At 58.4% G+C, this 18,045-nt stretch overlaps 2 protein-coding genes across 19 annotated transcripts in view; one reads left to right on the plus strand and one right to left on the minus strand.

Moving 5' to 3' along the window:
• FAM234A (family with sequence similarity 234 member A) overlaps positions 1–3,806 on the plus strand; it is a 40,168-nt gene extending 36,362 nt beyond the window's left edge. For all 4 annotated transcript variants that reach the window (XM_074028380.1, XM_065537537.2, XM_074028381.1 and 1 more), the window contains one exon: positions 2,515–3,806. In XM_074028380.1, the coding sequence (XP_073884481.1) occupies positions 2,515–2,592 (78 nt within the window). In that variant the 3' untranslated portion in view covers positions 2,593–3,806. The remainder of the gene's footprint in view (positions 1–2,514) is intronic.
• On the minus strand, positions 1,724–11,034 carry RGS11 (regulator of G protein signaling 11). Of its 15 annotated transcripts, none has more exons than XR_012429561.1 (17): positions 10,955–11,034; positions 10,508–10,604; positions 10,389–10,439; positions 10,088–10,194; positions 9,326–9,377; positions 9,155–9,213; positions 8,875–8,951; positions 8,607–8,688; positions 7,765–8,062; positions 6,632–6,661; positions 6,491–6,552; positions 6,285–6,398; positions 6,076–6,191; positions 5,810–5,897; positions 5,589–5,727; positions 3,241–3,323; positions 1,724–3,121 (listed from the first exon to the last, which is right to left on the minus strand). XR_012429561.1 is itself a non-coding variant. In XM_074028362.1 (17 exons), exons 1-17 carry the CDS (start codon positions 11,015–11,017, stop codon positions 3,007–3,009), a joined length of 1,398 nt encoding a protein of 465 aa, XP_073884463.1. In that variant the 5' UTR covers positions 11,018–11,034; the 3' UTR covers positions 1,724–3,006. The 15 variants fall into 15 exon arrangements, 14 of the variants coding, with proteins under 14 accessions (XP_073884463.1, XP_045238412.2, XP_065393596.1 ...); XM_074028362.1 differs by having other exon boundaries at positions 6,632–6,655; positions 7,994–8,062; XM_045382477.3 differs by having other exon boundaries at positions 7,994–8,062.
• Between the last annotated feature and the right edge of the window lie 7,011 nt (positions 11,035–18,045).

An 18,045-nucleotide genomic window follows, 5' to 3' on the forward strand; every position in this document is an offset into this window, starting at 1 on the left:
TGAGCCTAGCATGTGTGCGTCTGCCTGTCTCTCTGCTCCCTAAGTAGTCAAATGGATTTGTTCCTGGGGGCGTGACCAGGAATTTGCGGGCCATCCTGAGTCAGGGTGGGGAGGACTGCCAAGGAGGCGAACACCCCCACCCAGACCTGCTCAGTCAGAAACTGGGTGCCCAGCAGTCTTGACAGCCTCAGGGCGTCTCCGGTTTGAGGACCCCTGCCCAACAAGCTGGTCACCCTGGCCCCATGCAAGCGGGCGGGCTCCCACCTGGAACAGACGGTGGCCTCAGCACCGCGTGACATGGGGGCTGGCTGGAGTCCAGACTGAAGCCATGATGGTAGGGCCGGGCTGAGCTCTGGTGAGCAGGCAGGCAAGAGGAGCCCAGGCAGGGGCTTCCCTGAGATGCAGCTTTGGGTGTGGCAGCAGTGAGGGGCAGGCAGGTATTTTACAGAACCCTGCAGGAGTGTCCCGCGGGCATGTATGCAGGTATGAAAAGCTCTGTTTTATAGCCTCACAGGTATAACCTTGTTGCCGTTGCTCCTTGCCAAGGTGTGGGAGGGGACATGGGGGCTGAGGTTGGACAGGTGGGTGCCCTTGTGCCAGGAAGCTATTTTCTTGTCCCTGAGAAAAGTAACCCAACACACAAGGCCTTGGGTATGAAAGGGCCATAGGGCTCTGGGGACAAGTCCTGTAAGAGAACTGCCAGGTGGGCAGGGTAGGGCTGGAGGGAGAGGGGAAGGTTCACTGGGGTTGCAAGAGCTGCCCCCTGACAGCATGGGAGGGAGTGCAGGGGGTCCCCAAAGGGAGGGGACATTCTGTAGGTCACAGGAGCAGCTGTGCCCCTGGCCACGGAGGGGTGGGCAGGGCCATGAGCCCCACCCTGAGAAGGAGGAGTTGAGGGACTGGACCAAGGGGTGCTGTTGCTGGTGGGCAGAGGTTTCCCTCCCTGCAGTAACAGCCTGCACCCCTGGACTGTGAAGATGCGATTCTTGCCCTGTAGGCACTGCGGGCCCTAGAGGGTCTGGGCCATGCCATGCCATGCCAGGCACTCTGGAGTTCTGCAGCCTTAGGGCAGGTTGGGGACAACTGCCCCTTCCCACAGGCTTCCTTAACTGAGTTTCCTCACTGTTCCCCCTCTGGAGGGCAGGTGTCCCCACACACTACCGTGCTCACCCTAGCCTACCAGAGTACAAGTGCCCCTGGCTGTCTCCTCCCAAAGACCAAATGCCCCAAGACTGCTGCCTGGGTCTGAGAGGGTCAAGTCTCTCCTCCACCATCAACTCCACACACCTGGGACCTGCCCCCTCCCTCTCCACACACTGCACACATCACATGCACAATACATTCATGCATATGTACTATACACATGCACACCTCATACATGCAATGTATGCCACACATGCATCATACACACTACACGTGCCCACACACCACATATGCATGCCTCACAGTACACCTGCACATGTGCACTACACAACCGTGCATGTGCTGTGCACACACACCACATGTGTGCCTCACAGTGCTACACATGCATCATACACACACGTGCACACACACCACATACGCATGCCTCACAGTACACCTGCACACATGCACTACACACAATCACACATGTGCTATGCACACACACCACACGTGCCTCAGTGCTACACATGCATCATATGCTCATGCACACCACACCCATGCGTGTGTCACATGCACAGTCACACCACAAGCTGCACCGACAGCAGGATGGGCTCAGAGCCAGGGCCCAAGGGTCTTTTATTTTTGTGCTGGAAGCTGTTGGGAGTGACTGGATGTGAGCCAGTCCTATGGGTGGGGATGGCACCCCCCAACCGCTAAGATAGTTGAAGCTGCACCCCTGAAAGGAGCCAGTTGTACCTTCACCCAGTCTGGGGGAGTGGTGGGGCACTTGGGGGATGGGGAGCAATGCCAGCTCACAAAGGAAGGGTTGGGCAGGGAGGATCAGGGACACCTGGCAAGGATCCACCCTATGGAATGGGGGGTCTCGCCTCGTCAGTGGGGTGACAATGTCAGAGTTGTCTGTATAAATCTGGGGGGGAGACCAGGCGCGGTGGCTCACACGCCTGTAATCCCAGCACTTTGGGAGGCTGGGGCAGGCAGATCATGAGGTCAGGAGATCGAGACCATCCTGGTTAACACGGTAAAAACCTGTCTCTACTAAATATACAAAAAAAATTAGCCGGGCGTGGTGGCGGCGCCTGTTGTCCCAGCTACTCGGGAGGCTGAGGCAGGAGAAGGGCGTGAACCCGAGAGGCGGAGCTTGCAGTGAGGCGAGATCGCGCCACTGTGCTCCAGCCTGGGCCACAGACGGAGACTCCGTCTCAAAAAAAAAAATCTCGGGGGGAAGCCGTGGCCTCGAGGTGGAAAAGCAGGTGCCGGCGCGCCTGTGGACAAATTCTGGAACGCGTTTGGCGAGGGAGAAATAGGCGCAGCTCTGGAAGGCAGTGAACTTGAGGCAGGCTCAGCACGGCACTCTCTTGGGTCCTCTTCCAGGGTCACACTGGGCGACAGCGGAGAGGCTCTTGGACGGGGCATAGCTCGCACCGAGACCTGCGTGTCCGCATCTCGTGACGGGTGTGTGGGAAGCCACCCATCTGTGCATCTTGCTTCCAGGTATTCGCTGGTTGATTTACTGGTTTTAGAGATGGGGATGGGCACCCAGTGCCAGACTGAAGACCAGAGAAGGCGGAGCTCCGTGCAGCCTTGGTCTCACCTCTCTTCAGGTAACAGGTGCTGCCCTGACCCAAGCTGAGCCAATGAAATCCTTCCCTGGGAATCCACACCTGGACCCCTTCCTTTTGGGCAGGGAGGGCTTGCTGGAGGGAGGGAGGCTGTGGCCCCACAGCAAGACTGGGCCCTCTGGGCACAAGGGGACACTGGTGCTGGGTTCAGCAGCCACCAGGACCTGGGCCAAGAGGGGGTGGCTGGTGCATTCATGCAGGATGTTGAGCTGCAGGGACTAGAGTGGCAGATGGGCCAGGTCCACTAGGCCACCCCATCTCCTCCCCCAGGGCCACCAGCCGCTGTGGGCTCCACAGGGGTGGGAAGGAGTGCAGGGCTGGGGCTTGAGTGCCGTGGCCTCCGCGAGAACGGGAACACGCTGTGGGCGAGAAGGGGGCTGAGAACAGGCTGGCCAGCTGGCATCCTGCCCACCTCGCTTCAGGGGTCCAGCAGCCCCCAGGCCAGAGCCGCCAGCCACAGGGCACTGCCTGGGCTCACCGTTTCTTCGTCTCCAGCGGGATCCCAGCCTCCGCCAGGAGGCCCTTGTACATGTCAGACTTCAGGAACCTTGGGTAGGAGTCCTATAAGAGACAGCGTCCAGACCCTGACCCTTCTGCCTCCTCACCTCTCAGCCAGCTCACCCCAAAGGGGCAGCCAAGCGTGGCTGGAACCTCCTCCAGCCGTGGAGTCCCCGGCAGACAGGGTGCTGGAGGCAGCCACCCCGGACCTGCCCAGACCAAGGCAGACTCAGGGAGACCTGAGCTCCTATCTGCCTGGGCCATGTCACAGCAAAAATAGCAAGAGCCCTGGTGGCTATGTGTAGAGCAATAAACCGCAGCACCTCCACAGCCATTACTAGGAACCAGGAATGGCTCCATGTTCCCCACAGAGTGAGGGCAGGGTTGTGGAGTCAAATAAAAGAACGAGGTAGGCCGTGCATGGTGGCTCACGCATGTAGTCCCAACATTTGGGAAGGCTAAGGTGGGCTGACTGCTTGAGTCCAGGAGTTCAAGACCAGCCTGGGCAACATAGTGAGATCCCATCTCCACAAAAAAAATTAAAAATTAGCCGTGTTTGATGGTGCATGCCAGGAAGAGAGCCAGGATGCCAGCATTAGGTGCCAGGGACACAGCATGAGGCTCAGGGGCCGGCAGCCACACGTGGGGCCATGCAAACATCATGAAAGAATAATGCGGCCGGGCGCGGTGGCTCACGCCTGTAATCCCAGCACTTTGGGAGGCCGAGGCGGGTGGATCACGAGGTCGGGAGATCGAGACCATCCTGGCTAACCCGGTGAAACCCCGTCTCTACTAAAAACTACAAAAAACTAGCCGGGCGAGGTGGCGGCGCCTGTAGTCCCAGCTACTCGGGAGGCTGAGGTAGGAGAATGGCGTGAACCCGGGAGGTGGAGCTTGCAGTGAGCTGAGATCCGGCCACTGCGCTCCAGCCTGGGCGACAGAGCGAGACTCCGTCTCAAAAAAAAAAAAAGAAAAAAAAAAAAAAAAAAGAATAATGCTGGTTATGGTGAAACCCGCCCAATACAGTGAGATCTGAGTCTGCAGTGCTCTTAACAACATCCAAACTTGGCCGGGCATGGTGGCTCAGCCTGTGATCCCAACACTTTGGGAGGCTGAGGCAGAAGGATCACTTGAGTCCAGGAGTTCAAGACTAGCCTGGGCAACATGGCAAAATCCCTCTACAAAAGATTTTTAGTATTAGCTAGGTGTGGTAGCTTGGAGAGGCTGAGGCAAGAGAACCACTTGAGCCTGGGAGGTTGAGGCTGCAGTAAGCCAAGATTGCGCCTGTCTGGAAATGTTCAAATATCAACAAAAATAAGTTAAAGCCGGACTCAGTAGCTCATGCCTATAATCCCAGCACTTTGGGGGGCTGAGGCAGGCGGATCACCTGAGGCAGGAGTTGGAGACCAGCCTGGCCAACATGGTGAAACCCCATCTCTACTAAAAATACAAAAGTTAGCCGGGTGTGGTGGTGTGCACCTGTAATCCCAGCTACTCGGGAGGCTGAGGCAGGAGAATGGTGTGAACCTGGGAAGCAGAGATTGTAGTGAGCCGAGATCGTACCACTGCACTCCGGCCTGGGCAACAAGAGTGAGACACTTTCTCAAAAAAAAAAAAAAAAAAATACAGGCGGGGCTTGGTGGCTCACAGCTGTAATCCCAGCACTTTGGCCAAGGCGGGTGGAACCCGGGAGGCAGAGGTTACAGTGAGCTGAGATCATGCTACTGTACTCCAGCCTGGGTGAGTGAGTGAGACTTTGTTTCAAAAAAAAGCCTGGGTGCGGTGGCTCACACCTATAATCTCAGCACTTTGGGAGGCCGAGGCAGGTAGATCACGAGGTCAGGAGATCGAGACCAGCCTGGTCAACATGGTGAAACCCCGTCTCTACTAAAAATACAAAAATTAGCCAGACGTGGTGATGGGCGTCTGTAGTTCCAGCTACTCGGGAGGCTGAGGCAGGAGAATGGCGTGAACCCGGGAGGCGGAGCTTGCAGTGAGCCAAGATCGCACCACTACACTCCAGCCCGGGTGACAGAGCAAGACTCGCCTCAAAAAAACAAAACAAAAAAAAACCTTTTTAGATCGAAACTTGACCCTTTTTAAGCATGTGATCTGGGCCAGTCCTTCAGCCCCTCTGAACCCGGTGTGTGCTCAGGACAGAACACTGACAGGACAGCGGCCAGGGCGGCCCCAGCCAGGTGGGGAAGGCACTCCCCGGGACAGAGTCATCGTGGGCAATGCATGTGCAGACAGAGCCCTCCAGGGTGGGGACACGGAGGCCTGTCTGGGACGCCCCCTCCCGCCCCTCCAGGCTGGCCCAGCACCCACCTTCTTCATGAGCATGTATATGTGTAGCTGGGCGTCATCCAGGACGTAGCGGTGGGGCTGGCGCAGCCCCTCCAGGGTCCGCTCCATGGTCCGGCTGTCAATGTTGACCCAGCGGGCGGCGCCAGGGGCCAGGAACTGCCTAGGGGTGGGGACAGCATTGGGTAGTCCTGGCTGGGTGCATCTGCCCGTTGGCCAACCAGTACCCACCACACGGCACTTACTGGTACACAGCATCCACCAGGGTGGGGACCTGGGCCTGGGCTCCATAGCGAAGCTCCTCACATGCCTCCCAGAAGCTGAGGTTTTCTCCTGGGGGGCCGGGCACCCAGTCAAGGATACCATCGAGAGTGGCAGCCAGAGCCAGGGGGTTCCCAGGCTGGTTGGGCCAGGAGGGGTCCCCAGGGAGCTGGCAGAAACCGAAGCAGGAGGGGTCTCAGGCAGCAGCCTCCCTGCTGGGACTGGAGTAGGGGGCTGGGGGGATTCTCACCACTGAACTCCTTTCCCAGAAAGTCCATGAAGTGGGCCCGCCCCACAGGGTCCTCCAGGAGCTCCCGGAAGCTGAAGCCCCATCTCTCCACACGGAGCTTCGTGGGGGCAACCACCCTGGGGGGAGGGCGGGGCTGTTGGGGACTGACCCTCCTGCAGCCCCCCAGGCTGGGAGCACACCCGCAGTCCCCCTGCCCCGCCTGGGCTCACGTGGGGGCGTTCATGACCCAGTAGGCGTCGTCATCTGAGATCCAGGGGTTGCTGGGCAGGCACCCCGACACGAGGGGGTCGTGGGGTCCACGCTGGCCGCAGAAACTCAGGTACCTGGAAGGGGGTATCGGGGCTGGTGCAGGAGGGGCCTCAGGAGCCAGGGCACTCAGCAGGGGTCTCCAGCTGCCACCCCTCACCCCACTCACGCCTCAAGGCAGACGGAGGACTTCACTCGGGTCCTGCCCAGCGCTCTCCTGCAGTACTCGATCTAGGATGTGGGGCCTGTGAGTCAGGTCCTGGGCTGGGGAAGGCACCCGGCATCCTTCACTCCCAGTCCCAGGGCTTACCTCCTGCTTATAGAAATCTCCACGCTTGGTCTGGAAGGGGACAGGTGGGCTGCAGTTAGATGCAGGTCCCCTGCTGGGGTCCAAAATCCCCAGCTGGAGGGCACCTCCCCAGGCTTAGCTCCTGCCCCCTAGACCTGGCAGAGATGGCGGCCCAGGCCTCCAGTCCCGCCCCTTGGAGCCCCTTCTTCCAATCAGGGATCTGACTTTCCAGGAGACCTCTGGGGGCCTAAGGTCTGGCGATCTGCAGAATATTCCACGGAACCCTGAGGTTCTCAAAGTTGCAATTGTGAGTAATATGTCATATTTTTTCTTTTCTTTATTATTTTTTTTTGAAAGGGAGTTTAACTCTTGTTGCCCAGGCTGGAGTGCAGTGGTGTGATCTCGGCTCACCGCAACCTCTGCCTCCCGGGTTCAAGTCACTCTCCTGCCTCAGCCTCCCAAGTAGCTGGGACTACAGGCATGTTCCACCATGCCTGGCTAATTTTGTATTTTTAGTAGAGACAGATTTCTCCATGTTGATCAGGCTGGTCTCGAGCTCCTAACCTCAGGTGATCCGCCCACCTCAGCCTCCCAAAGTACTGGAATTAGAGGTGTGAGCCACCAAACCCGGCCTAATATGTCATATTTTCAAATATATTTAAATTATGTTGTTAAACATATACTTGAGAAGTACCTACTAATGGGAATCACTGGGGAACCAGGTGTGACTTATTGAGTTCATCGGCAGGGGCCTCGCTGGGGCCAGAGCAGAGGAGGCGGACACTCTGCGAGTCCCAGCCTGTGTCCCCGTCCCCGCTGTCTCTGACCAGCTTTGTATGGGGAAATGTTAGGGTCGTGAACTTAAGAAGTTTTATCAGTGAGGTTCTAGGTGCATCAGTTCCAGACGTTGGGTCTGGATGGGACTCAGTTTGAACAAAGGGTTTTGCTGCTGCTGGGCTCAGATGCTCCCTCTGGTCTGGTCCCTGTGATTCTGGAGGCCTCCACCTGGAGGCAGGTTGCTGCTGGATCTGCTTAGGTCTGTCAGGCCATAACCCTGCTTGTCACCCCTCCAATTCCCTGCAAACCCTGATACTGTCCAGGAGAAGAGCCCCCTTCCTCCCCGCCATCCCCCTCATCCCCACCACTGCACTTACGTGCACCCAGGGCAGCAGGTGTGTGGAGAGAGAAAGCGAGAGTTAGCAGAGGCTTGGGGAAAATGAGTGACCGGGAGTGAGCAGGGGCTTGGGGAGGCTGCACCAAGTACCACCAAGTACCCTCTGGGTGGACCAAAGGACGGACAGACGGGCAGTCCCATGGTGGGTCCAGCAGGGTGCGGTGGGTGTGCAGAGCGAGAGGGCAGCCAGCACGCACGCAGAGGCTCACCATGTGCACACGGCTGGCGGCACAGGATCCCCGCCCTGGACTCTGCTCCAGCACACTGGGGGCCCCGGGCTGCGGAGGGGAGGTGAGATGAGGGGGGATGCAGTTCCAGTGCCCTGCTGACCCCCTTTAAGACTAAGTTCCGCCTCCCAGACCCCATGTGGAAACTGACACTCAAAGGAACTTGGGAACAGAGTCCCAACCTAGCCTTCAGCTGTCTCTTCTCTGCTCACCAACCCCAAATGGCCTGTCCACCAGGCCTCCCCACAGCCCCAGTTGCTCCCAGTCTGTGAACTCAGTCCCCACACCGCAGCGGAGGCCACCCCCACTCTGCCTCCTCCTGAGGGTCTGCAGTTCCCGCAGTCTGGTGTCCCAGTGACTCTCCCTTGGGCCCAGAGAGAAGCTGGCTTGTACTGTGGTCTAGGGATGGAGACCTGGCTTCTGATGAGCAGAAATGCAATTAAGTCACAAAGCAAGAACGTCCTGCCCCCACCAGGATCTCCAAGGCAGGTCCTTCCACAGGCTCAAAGCGGTGGTCCTGAGAGCACCTGTCAGGGAAGCACACTGACCCCTGCGCTGGCCAGTGACCCCACACCCTCACCGCGGGTGGGCTCACCGGGGGCCTGTTCACCAGCCAGTAGGTCTGCTCTTGGCACGCAATGACCAGCCTGTCCCCCTTCCTGCGCTGCTTGGCTGCCCTGGGAGGAGGAGACTGAGTTGAGGGCATGCCCTGCACACAGCAGGCCCTCGGGCCTGGACCTGGGCAGGCAGCCACACCCAGAGGTGCCCTCCACAGTCCCAGGGCCACCAGAACCTGGCCTGGTGCTGGGCTTCCTGAGTTGCCTGGGTTAGGCACCTGCAGGCGGGTCGGGGCAGGGCCTCACCGCAGCTGCTCCCTGGCCTGCATCAGCACCAGGTCCCACGCATGGTTGATCTTCGTGTGTAGCCGGTCATAGCACTCCTGGGGGCAGCAAGGTCTCCAGTGGGTCACCCTGGCCCTTGCCCCCAGTGAGACTGTGTGGGGAGTGGGGGGTTGGGGACTGTCTTGGGTCTTGGGGCCTGGGCTGTATGTTCCAGGGTAAATCATGAGGCCCTGGGAGCCATGAATGAGGCTTGGGTTCCTCCAGCTGGACCCAGCCGGGACGGGGCGGGTGGGGGTCCCACCTTCTCATAGTCCACCAGGGTCCCCTGTTTTCGGATGTTCTTCTTGGCCAGGTAGATGGCTAGAAGGACAGGGACAGCCTGCAGAGGGGCCAGCTCTGCCCTGCCCCACAGCATCACCCTGAGGCCCCCAGTCCTGGGAGCTTGTCTGGGGCCAGCCGTCCCCTTGCTCACCATAGTCCAGCTCTGCAGCCGGCCACAGGGTACTTGTCCAGAAGTACGGGGTCTGGCGTGGTGCAGGGAGAAGGTGTCCAGGACGCCTGTGTCTGTGCCTCCCCAGTGTCACCCCACCCTCAGACCTCCCTGGGAAGAAGCCTGGGCTGGGCAGGGGGTGTCTGAGGGTCGCATTGCCTGCCCACCACCCAGAGACTCCACTGACCACTGGCCAGTCTCTCCACCTGGAACTGAGGCCAGCTTGCTTCTTGGGGTCCTGTTGAGGGACTGCCTCCCTCACTGGTCACCCTAAGCCCCCATTCAGGGCAGGGTGGGACTGGGGGCCTGCACAAGTCTTGGATGTAGTCACAGTCTGTGCCTGGGGAGGGGTACAACTGACGGCAGGTGGGCCCAGGATCCTGATGTGGTTAGGGAGGGCAAGAATGCTGTCCTCAGGCCTCCACAGCCCCTCCCTCAGGGACTGGGCCTAAGGATCCCCAGGAAGACGGCAGAATCCTCTGCAGATACAACCGTCGTGAGGCCCTGCTGTGGCCCCCAGGAAAACTGAGGCCCCATCCCTCAGCCGGGTCCTTCTCACCACATGGGTACTTGCAGTCCAGGACTTTTGGGGAGGGGGCAGTGGACCACCAGCCCACGGTGAAGTGGCGAAGTCCCACTCCAATCCCAGCAATCTCGGCAGCCCCTCCCGGCTCCCCGAGTTGGTACGTTGGGTGGGTGGAGGTGGGGGTCCCACCGGCTCCCACCTGCACCCCAGAGTCTGACCTGGAACCTGTAGGGCGTCTCGTCTGGCCGGAGCACGAGGCTACGGGGGTCGCGCAGCGGGTAGATGTAGCCGTGCTGCACCAGGACGGCGCCCAGGTGCCGGGCCTCTGGGGAGGGGAGGGACGGTGAGCGCGGGGCTGTGGAAGCGGTCAAGGGCGGAAGAGCCGGGCCTCCCCTCCCGCATGTGCTCCCCACTCCAGCGCGCTCTGCAGGGCTCTGAGAACTGCCAGCCCCCAGGAAAACCCAGGCCTAGGCCACCAGCCCAGTGACCCCAGGGCCCAGCGGGCGGCAGGGCGCTCACCCTCCTCCGAGATGCAGAACTTCTGGGTTAACCACTGCACGACGTCGCCGCCTGCACGGGAGAAACGGAGGTGGAGGGAGGCCGAGGCGCGCACGCACCCCCGCCCTGACGCGCCTCACCTGTCACCGCGTGGGGAATGACGGTGACCAGCAGGCGCTGGCTCCGCATCTTCACGCCCTGGTCGGGGTCCTGCATGCTCACGACCACCCGCTCCATCTGGGCGGAGGGAGCCGTCAGGGGCTGCTCTGGCCGCCCCCGCAGCCCTGATTCCCTGGCACCGCACCGGCCGGGATGCCCCGGATCCGGGAACAAGGAGATTAAGGCGCGGCGGCGGCGGATTCCAGGCCGCAGCTGGCTGCGGGGACGCGGGGCGGGCCGGGGAGGGCCGGGGAAGACCCCGGGAGACCCCCAAGGGGCCCCAGGCCTCGCCGCCCTGCCCGGCCTCGCAGAGCCGCCGCCCCAGAGCCGCCCCGCCCCGCGCGCCCCGGTGCCTCCTGCTCTCCGGCCCCTCCCGGCCTCGGGCGCCGGGAAATCGGGGGTCGGCGGGACCCCCACCTGCCTCGCACCTTCCTTAGATGCGGCATCTGCGCCCGGGGGCGGCCGGGGGGAGGCGCGGGGCCGGCGGCCATGGCTGCGGGGCGAGGACGGCGGGGATGACCGAGCGCCCCGCCCAGCCCCGCCCGCCCCGCGCCGCGCCGCGCCCGGGTTAACCCTCGGGCCGTGAGTCCAGAGTCGCCAGGCCCAAGTTCGGGGCCAAGAGTCACGGCCACGGCCCAGAGGCAAAGGAGCCGGCGCCCCACGAGCTACCTGAGTCACCCCCCCAAGTCCCGGGACGCTGAGGCCCTCATGGGTGGAGGCGAAGTGGGACAGGGGGCGTGGGCCTGGGACCGAGGGGGGATGTGAGGGGACGGGGCTGAGCTGGAGCAGGGGGTGGTCGCTGAGAGAGGGAGAGGGGCTCATCAGGGAGGGGGTTTAACCATGGGGAGGGTCTCAGGGAGGGCAGCGGAGGGGATGGGGGTTCGGAGAGGGAGAGGGGTTCCGTGAGTAGAGGAGACCCGTAGGGAGAGTGAACTGGGGTGGGAAACGTGGTTTAGGGCCCACTGTAGCCCTGGTCCTATGTGTGGGGCCCTGAGGACATTGAGGGACCAGCGACCTGGCTGTGGGGCCGGGGCCAGGGCCAGGGGCCTGGTGTCCTGCGATGCCTGTGGCCAAGGCTGCACACGTTGCTGTGGCAGTGGCTGGTTTGGGGCATGAGAGGTTGGGTGCCCACACCAGCTGTCTGGCTTTCTTTTTTTTTTTTTTTTTTTTCAGACGGAGTCTCGCTCTGCCGACCAGGCTGGAGCGCAGTGGCCGGATCTCAGCTCACTGCAAGCTCCGCCTCCCTGGTTTATGCCATTCTCCTGCCTCAGCCTTCCGGGCAGCTGGGACTACAGGCGCCGACACCTCGCCCGGCTAGTTTTTTGTATTTTTTTAGTAGAGACGGGGTTTCACCGTGTTAGCCGGGATGGTCTCATCTCCTGACCTCGTGATTCGCCCGTCTCGGCCTCCCAAAGTGCTGGGATTACAGCCTTGAGCCACCGCGCCCGGCCCTAGCTGTCTGGCTTTCTACACGTGCTGGATGCCCGGTGTCAGTGGAGCACGTGGCTGCTGCAGAGTGTGACCCAGCTGTCCCCACCTCCTGCTGTGGGTCCCTTATCGGAGGTCCTTCCAGGGGAGTGGCTGACGGCTCATGACTCACTTCCCTCAGTTTCACACAGGCCTGGGTGGGCCCGCTGGGGAATGGGCAGAAACCCTGCCCAGGGCACCCTGACACTGTTGGAGAGGAGTTTTACTGCAGGGAGGATCTCAACAGACACCCACTTCGTGTCACCAGCGGCCGCCTGGCTTCAGGCCCCACTCCACTCCCAGCTCTCTCCCTTCTCCAAAGGCTTGGCCATGCCTATCCCCCAGGTGCATCCCGGGCCAGACCCAGGCCCTTCCAGCCCCACTGGGCAAGCTCGGCTCACTGCAACCTCCGCCTCCTGAATTCAAGCAATTCTCCTGCCTCAACCTCCTGAGTAGCGGGGATTACAGCCTCCTGCCACCACGCCTGGCTAATTTTTGTTTTTGTTTTTGAGACGGCGTCTCACTGTGTCACCCAACCTGGAGTGCAGTGGTGAGGTCTTGGCTCACTGCAGCCTCTGCCTCCCGGGTTCCAGCGATTCTCCTGCCTCAGCCTCCTGGGTAGCTGAGATTACAAGCACGCGCCACCACACCCAGCTAATTTTTGTATTTTTAGTAGAGATGGGGATTCACCATGTTGGTCAGGCTGGTCTCAAATTCCTGACCTCAAGGGAGACTAGATCTTATTTTATTTTATTTTATTTTTTTATTTATTTATTTTTTTTTGAGACGGAGTCTCGCGCTGTCACCCAGGCTGGAGTGCAGTGGCCGGATCTCAGCTCACTGCAAGCTCCGCCTCCCGGGTTCACGCCATTCTCCAGCCTCCGCTTCCCGAGTAGCTGGGACTACAGGCGTCCGCCACCTCGGCCGGCTAGTTTTTTGTATTTTTTAGTAGAGACGGGGTTTCACCGTGTTAGCCAGGATGGTCTCGATCTCCTGACCTCGTGATCCGCCCATCTCGGCCTCCCAAAGTGCTGGGATTACAGGCTTGAGCCACCGCGCCCGGCCTAGATCTTATTTTATTTTATTATTTTTTTTTGAGATGGAGTTTCCCTCTTGTTGCCCAGGCTGGAGTGCAATGGCACCATCTTGGCTCACTGTAACCTCCGCTTCCCAGGTTCAAGCGATTCTCCTGCATCAGCCTCCCTAGTAGCTGGAATTACAGGAGCCTGCCACCATGCCTGGCTAATTTTTTGTATTTTTATTACAGACAAGGTTTCACCATGTTGGCCAGGCTATTCTCGAACTCCTGACCTCAGGTGATCCACCTGCCTCAGCCTCCCAAAGTGCTGGGATTACAGGCTTGAGTCACCGCGCCAGGTCAGATCATTTTCCTTTTTTTTTTTTTTTTTTTTTGAGATGGAGTCTCACTCTGTGGCCCAGGCTGGAGTGCAGTGGCGAGATCTCGGCTCACTGCAAACTCCGCCTCCCGGGTTCATGCCATGCTCCTGCCTCAGCCTCCCGAGTAGCTGGGACTACAGGCGCCCGCCACTTCGCCCGGCTAATTTTTTGTATTTTTTAGTAGAGACGGGGTTTCACTGGGTTAGCCAGGATGGTCTTGATCTCCTGACCTCGTGATCTGCCCGTCTGGGCCTCCCAAAGTGCTGGGATTACAGGCTTGAGCCACCGCGCCCGGCCCAGATCATTTTTAAAAAACTAAGTCGAGGTCTCACTATGTTGCCCAAGGTGGTCATGAACTCCTGGGCTCAATCCATTCTCCTGCCTCAGCGTCCCAACGTGCTGGGATTACAGGCATGCTCAGCCACCGTCTTTTTTTTTTTTTTTTTTGAGACCGAGTCTTGCTCTGTCCACTCAGGCTAGAGTACAATGGCATGATCTCTTCTCACTGCAACCTCCGCCTCCCAGTTTCAAGTAATTCTCCTGCCTCAGCCTTCTGAATAGCTGGGATTACAGGCATCCGCCATCACGCCTGGCTAATTTTTGTATTTTTAGTAGAGACAGGGTTTCACTATGTTGGCCAGGCTGGTCTTTTTTTTTTTTTTTTTTTTGAGACGGAGTCTTGCTGTGCCCCAGGCTGGAGTGCAGTGGCGTGATCTCGGCTCACTGCAAGCTCCGCCCCGCCGGTTTCACGCCATTCTCCTGCCTCAGCCTCCCAAGTAGCTGGGACTACAGGCGCCCACCACCTCACCCGGCTAATTTTCTTGTATTTTTAGTAGAGACGGGGTTTCACCGGGTTAGCCAGGATGGTCTCGATCTCCTGACCTCGTGATCCGCCCATCTCGGCCTCCCAAAGTGCTGGGATTACAGGCTTGAGCCACCGCGCCCGGCCGGCCAGGCTGGTCTTGAACTCCTGACCTTAGGTGATCTGGCCACCTTGGCCTCCCAAAGTGCTGGGATTACAGGTTTGAGCCACCGAGCCCAGCCTTGGCATCATTTTTAAAAGGTGCAAATGTGTCTATTTCTCCTTGCTTTTATTTATTTATTTATTTATTTTTTATTTTTTTGAGATGGAGTCTCTCTCTGTCGCCCAGGCTGGAGTGCAGTGGTGCAATCTCAGCTCACTGCAAGCTCCGTCTCCCAGGTTCATGCCATTCGCCTGCGTCAGCCTCTCAGTAGCTGGGACTACAGGCTCCCGCCACCACGCCCAGCTAATTTTTTTTTTTTTTTTTGGTATTTTTAGTAGAGACGGGATTTCACTGTGTTAGCCAGGATGGTCTCGATACCCGACCTCGTGATCCGCCCGCCTCGGCCTCCCAAAGTGCTGGAATTACAGTTGTGAGCCACCCCACCCGGCCTCTTTTTTTTAAATTATTATTTAGTTATTTATTTTGAGACAGAGTTTCACTCTTGTTGCCTAGGCTGAGTGCAGTGGCACAATCTCGGGTCACTGCAACCTCCGCCTCCCGGGTTCAAGTGATTCTCCTGCCTCAGCCTCCTGAGTAGCTAGGATTACAGGTGCATGCCACCATGCTAATTTTTGTATTTTTAGTAAAGACAGGGTTTCACCATGTTGGTCAGGCTGGTTTTGAACTCCTGATCTCAGGAGATCCACCCACCTTGGCCTCCCAAAGTGCTGGAATTACAGGCATGAGCTATGTTTTTTTTTTTTTTTTTTGAGACGGAGTCTTGCTCTGCCACCCAGGCTGGAGTGCAGTGGCCAGATCTCAGCTCACTGCAAGCTCCGCCTCCTGGGTTCACGCCATTCTCCTGCCTCAGCCTCCCGAGTAGCTGGGACTACAGGCGCCCGCCACCGCGCCCGGCTAGTTTTTTGTATTTTTTTAGTAGAGACGGGGTTTCACCGTGTTAGCCAGGATGGTCTCGATCTCCCGACCTCGTGATCCGCCTGTCTCGGCCTCCCAAAGTGCTGGGATTACAGGCTTGAGCCACTGCGCCCGGCCATGAGCTATGTTTTTATTTTTGAGACATGACCTCTGTCCGGAGTGCAGTGGCACGATCATAGCTCACTGCAGCCTTGATTTACTGGGCTCAAGTGATCCTCCCACCTCAGGTTCTTGAGTAGCTGGGACCACAGACAGGTGCCACCACGCCTGGATAATTTTATTTCTTTCTTTCTTTCTTTTTTTTTTTTGAGACCAAGTCTCACTCTGTTGCCAGGCTGGAGTGCAGTGGCACAATCTTGGCTCACTGCAACCTCCGCCTCTTGGGTTCAAGCAATTCTGCCTCAGCTCCCAAGCAGCTGGGATTACAGGCATGTGCCACCATGCCCAGCTATTTTTTTTTTTTTTTTTTTTTTTTTTTGTATTTTTAGTAGAGATGGGGTTTCACCGTATTGGCCAGGCTGGTCTCGAACTTCCTGACCTGAAGTGATCCACCTGCCTTGGCCTCGCAAAGTGCTGGGATTACAGGCGTGAGCCACTGCGCCTGGTCACTAATTTTTCTTTTAATAATTTTTATTTTTGTAGATAAATATACACGTAGCTCCTCACTTATCCCTGTCTGTAAGGGCCTCAGCTTCTTGCTATGTTGCCTAGGCTGGCTGATCTTGAACTCCTGGCCTCAAGTGATCCTCCTGGCTCAGCCTCCCAAATGTTGGGATTACAGGCATCAGCCATGGCACTTGGCTACGTTTTTATTTTTTGAGAGATGGTGGTCTTATTCTGTCACCAGGAGTGCAGTGATACAATCATAAACTCACTGCAGCCTCAAAATTTGAGCTCAAGTGATGCTCCCACCCCAGCCTCCTGAGTAGCTGGGACTACAGATGTGTACCACTACATATGGTCTATTTCTGCTTTCTCTTTTTTTTTTTTTTTTTTTTTTTTTGAGACGGAGTCTCCCTGTGTCTCCCAGACTGGAGAGCAGTGGCGTGATCTCGGCTCACTGCAAGCTCCACCTCCCGGGTTCACGCCATTCTCCTGCCTCAGCCTCCCGAGTAGCTGGGACTACAGGCGCCGCCACCACACCCGGCTAATTTTTTGTATTTTTAGTAGAGATGGGGTTTCACCGTGTTAGCCAGGATGGTCTCGATCTCCTGACCTCGTGATCCGCCCGTCTCGGCCTCCCAAAGTGCTGGGATTATAGGCGTGAGCCACCACGCCCGGCCTATTTCTGCTTTCTTGGAGGCAGAGTACCTCTCCCCATCCTTACCCACTCAGGGGTTGCTGGGGGCTGGGCAAGGTGGGTGGCTGGTATTGGTCTAGGAGCCCCTAACATAGTGGCCAGCGTCCATTTCCATTACTGGAGAGGCCAGGTTCAGTATGAGCTGGGGCAGGGGCTTGTGGGGTCTCTTTACTCCAGGTAACCATCTCCCTTGGATCCCAGTGAGCCCTCCCATGCCCCACACACAGGTGGGGTGAGGTGGCCCAGGTCTGGCTGCCCTGTCTGCAGGGGTGGGCATCTATGGTGGCTGTGAGGCAGAAGAGGGAATGAGGGTAGCCAAGGGTTGGGCATAAGCAACAGAACAGCAGGTGCAGCCAGTTGTAGGCAGGATTGGGCAGCACACAGGCCACATCCTGGCTCCTGTGATAACGAGACAGAAGTTTCCACTTCACCTCTGATTGGTCTCGGGCCAATCCTTCATAGAGTGTAGCCAATTGGAGGCTCCTAAAGGGCATAAGGGCTGTGGCCAGGTTCCTTTGCTTGATAAAAATCCTAATTGCGGAGGCTCTGGAGCTGCTTGCTGGAGCCCACTCCCATTCTGTGAATTGCCTTCCATAAATCTGTGCTTTCTTTACTCCGTTCTTCTGACTCAGTTCCTTTGTTGCTTTGTGTTTCCTTGTTCTTTTGTTACTTCGTGTGTTTGTTCAATTCTTTGTTCAACCCACCAAGAGCCTGGACAACTCATCTCCAAGACCTTCTATCTGGTAACAGCTGTAGGAGCTGGAGCTGGCAGCCTGGAGACAAGCGTCCTAACAAGCCCCGGCTCCCTACAGTGAAGGGTCAGGAGAGGTGGGGCTCTAGAGGGGCCTGGGCCCAAGCTCATAGGATCCGGCCCTGGTAAGCTTGTGTGCAGGTGGGGGGCCAAGGGAGACAGTCCCCACCCAAACCCCAATGCCCCCTAGCACCCAAGGTGGTCTTCTGCTCAATCAAGGAGCTCCTTGGCAAAGGCGGGTCTAATTTCTGGTGTCCCTGGAACCAGGAATAGGGGGCCAGGGGTGTCTAAGAAAAAGGGACTCAGGCTGGTGTTCCGACCTCTTCTCCCTTATTCAGACTCAGGTCTTTGGTCCAGCTGTCCCAGCCAGGGCCTGCTCACCCCTGTCCCCTGCCTGGTCCCATCCCACCCACCCACAGGTCTCAGTTTAGGTGTCAATATCAGAAGCCCCCTCTGTGCTCCGGGCTCTGCACTCCGGCCCCGGTGTCAGCGTCCTCTCCCCAAGGACAGGGGGTTCGGAAATTGGGTTTCCAAGAGCCCTGCAGGGACACCCCCTCTTGGGAACTCACACAGCCCAGCCAGGTCACTAAGCCTTTGAGGGGCCCTTGTTGCTTCTGTGGCCTCCAGACGCACCTTGGTGTGTGTGGGACTCGTGCCCACCGTGGTCCCGCCCTACGGATGACCGTGAACCTGTAGGGTGTT

Source organism: Macaca fascicularis, chromosome 20 (genome assembly GCF_037993035.2).
Source record: "Macaca fascicularis isolate 582-1 chromosome 20, T2T-MFA8v1.1".
In the NCBI taxonomy this organism is placed as follows: Eukaryota; Metazoa; Chordata; class Mammalia; order Primates; family Cercopithecidae; genus Macaca; species Macaca fascicularis.

Excerpts from the sequence above, each read along its gene's own strand:
- RGS11 (XM_045382477.3), bottom strand. The coding sequence starts at position 11,017 with ATGGCCGCCGGCCCCGCGCCTCCCCCCGGCCGCCCCCGGGCGCAGATG. Across the intron at positions 10,605-10,954 it reads AGATGCCGCATCTAAGGAAG|ATGGAGCGGGTGGTCGTGAG; the intron begins GTGCGAGGCAGG and ends CCCTCCGCCCAG. Across the intron at positions 9,214-9,325 it reads GGCTGCAGAGCTGGACTATG|CCATCTACCTGGCCAAGAAG; the intron begins GTGAGCAAGGGG and ends CTGTCCTTCTAG.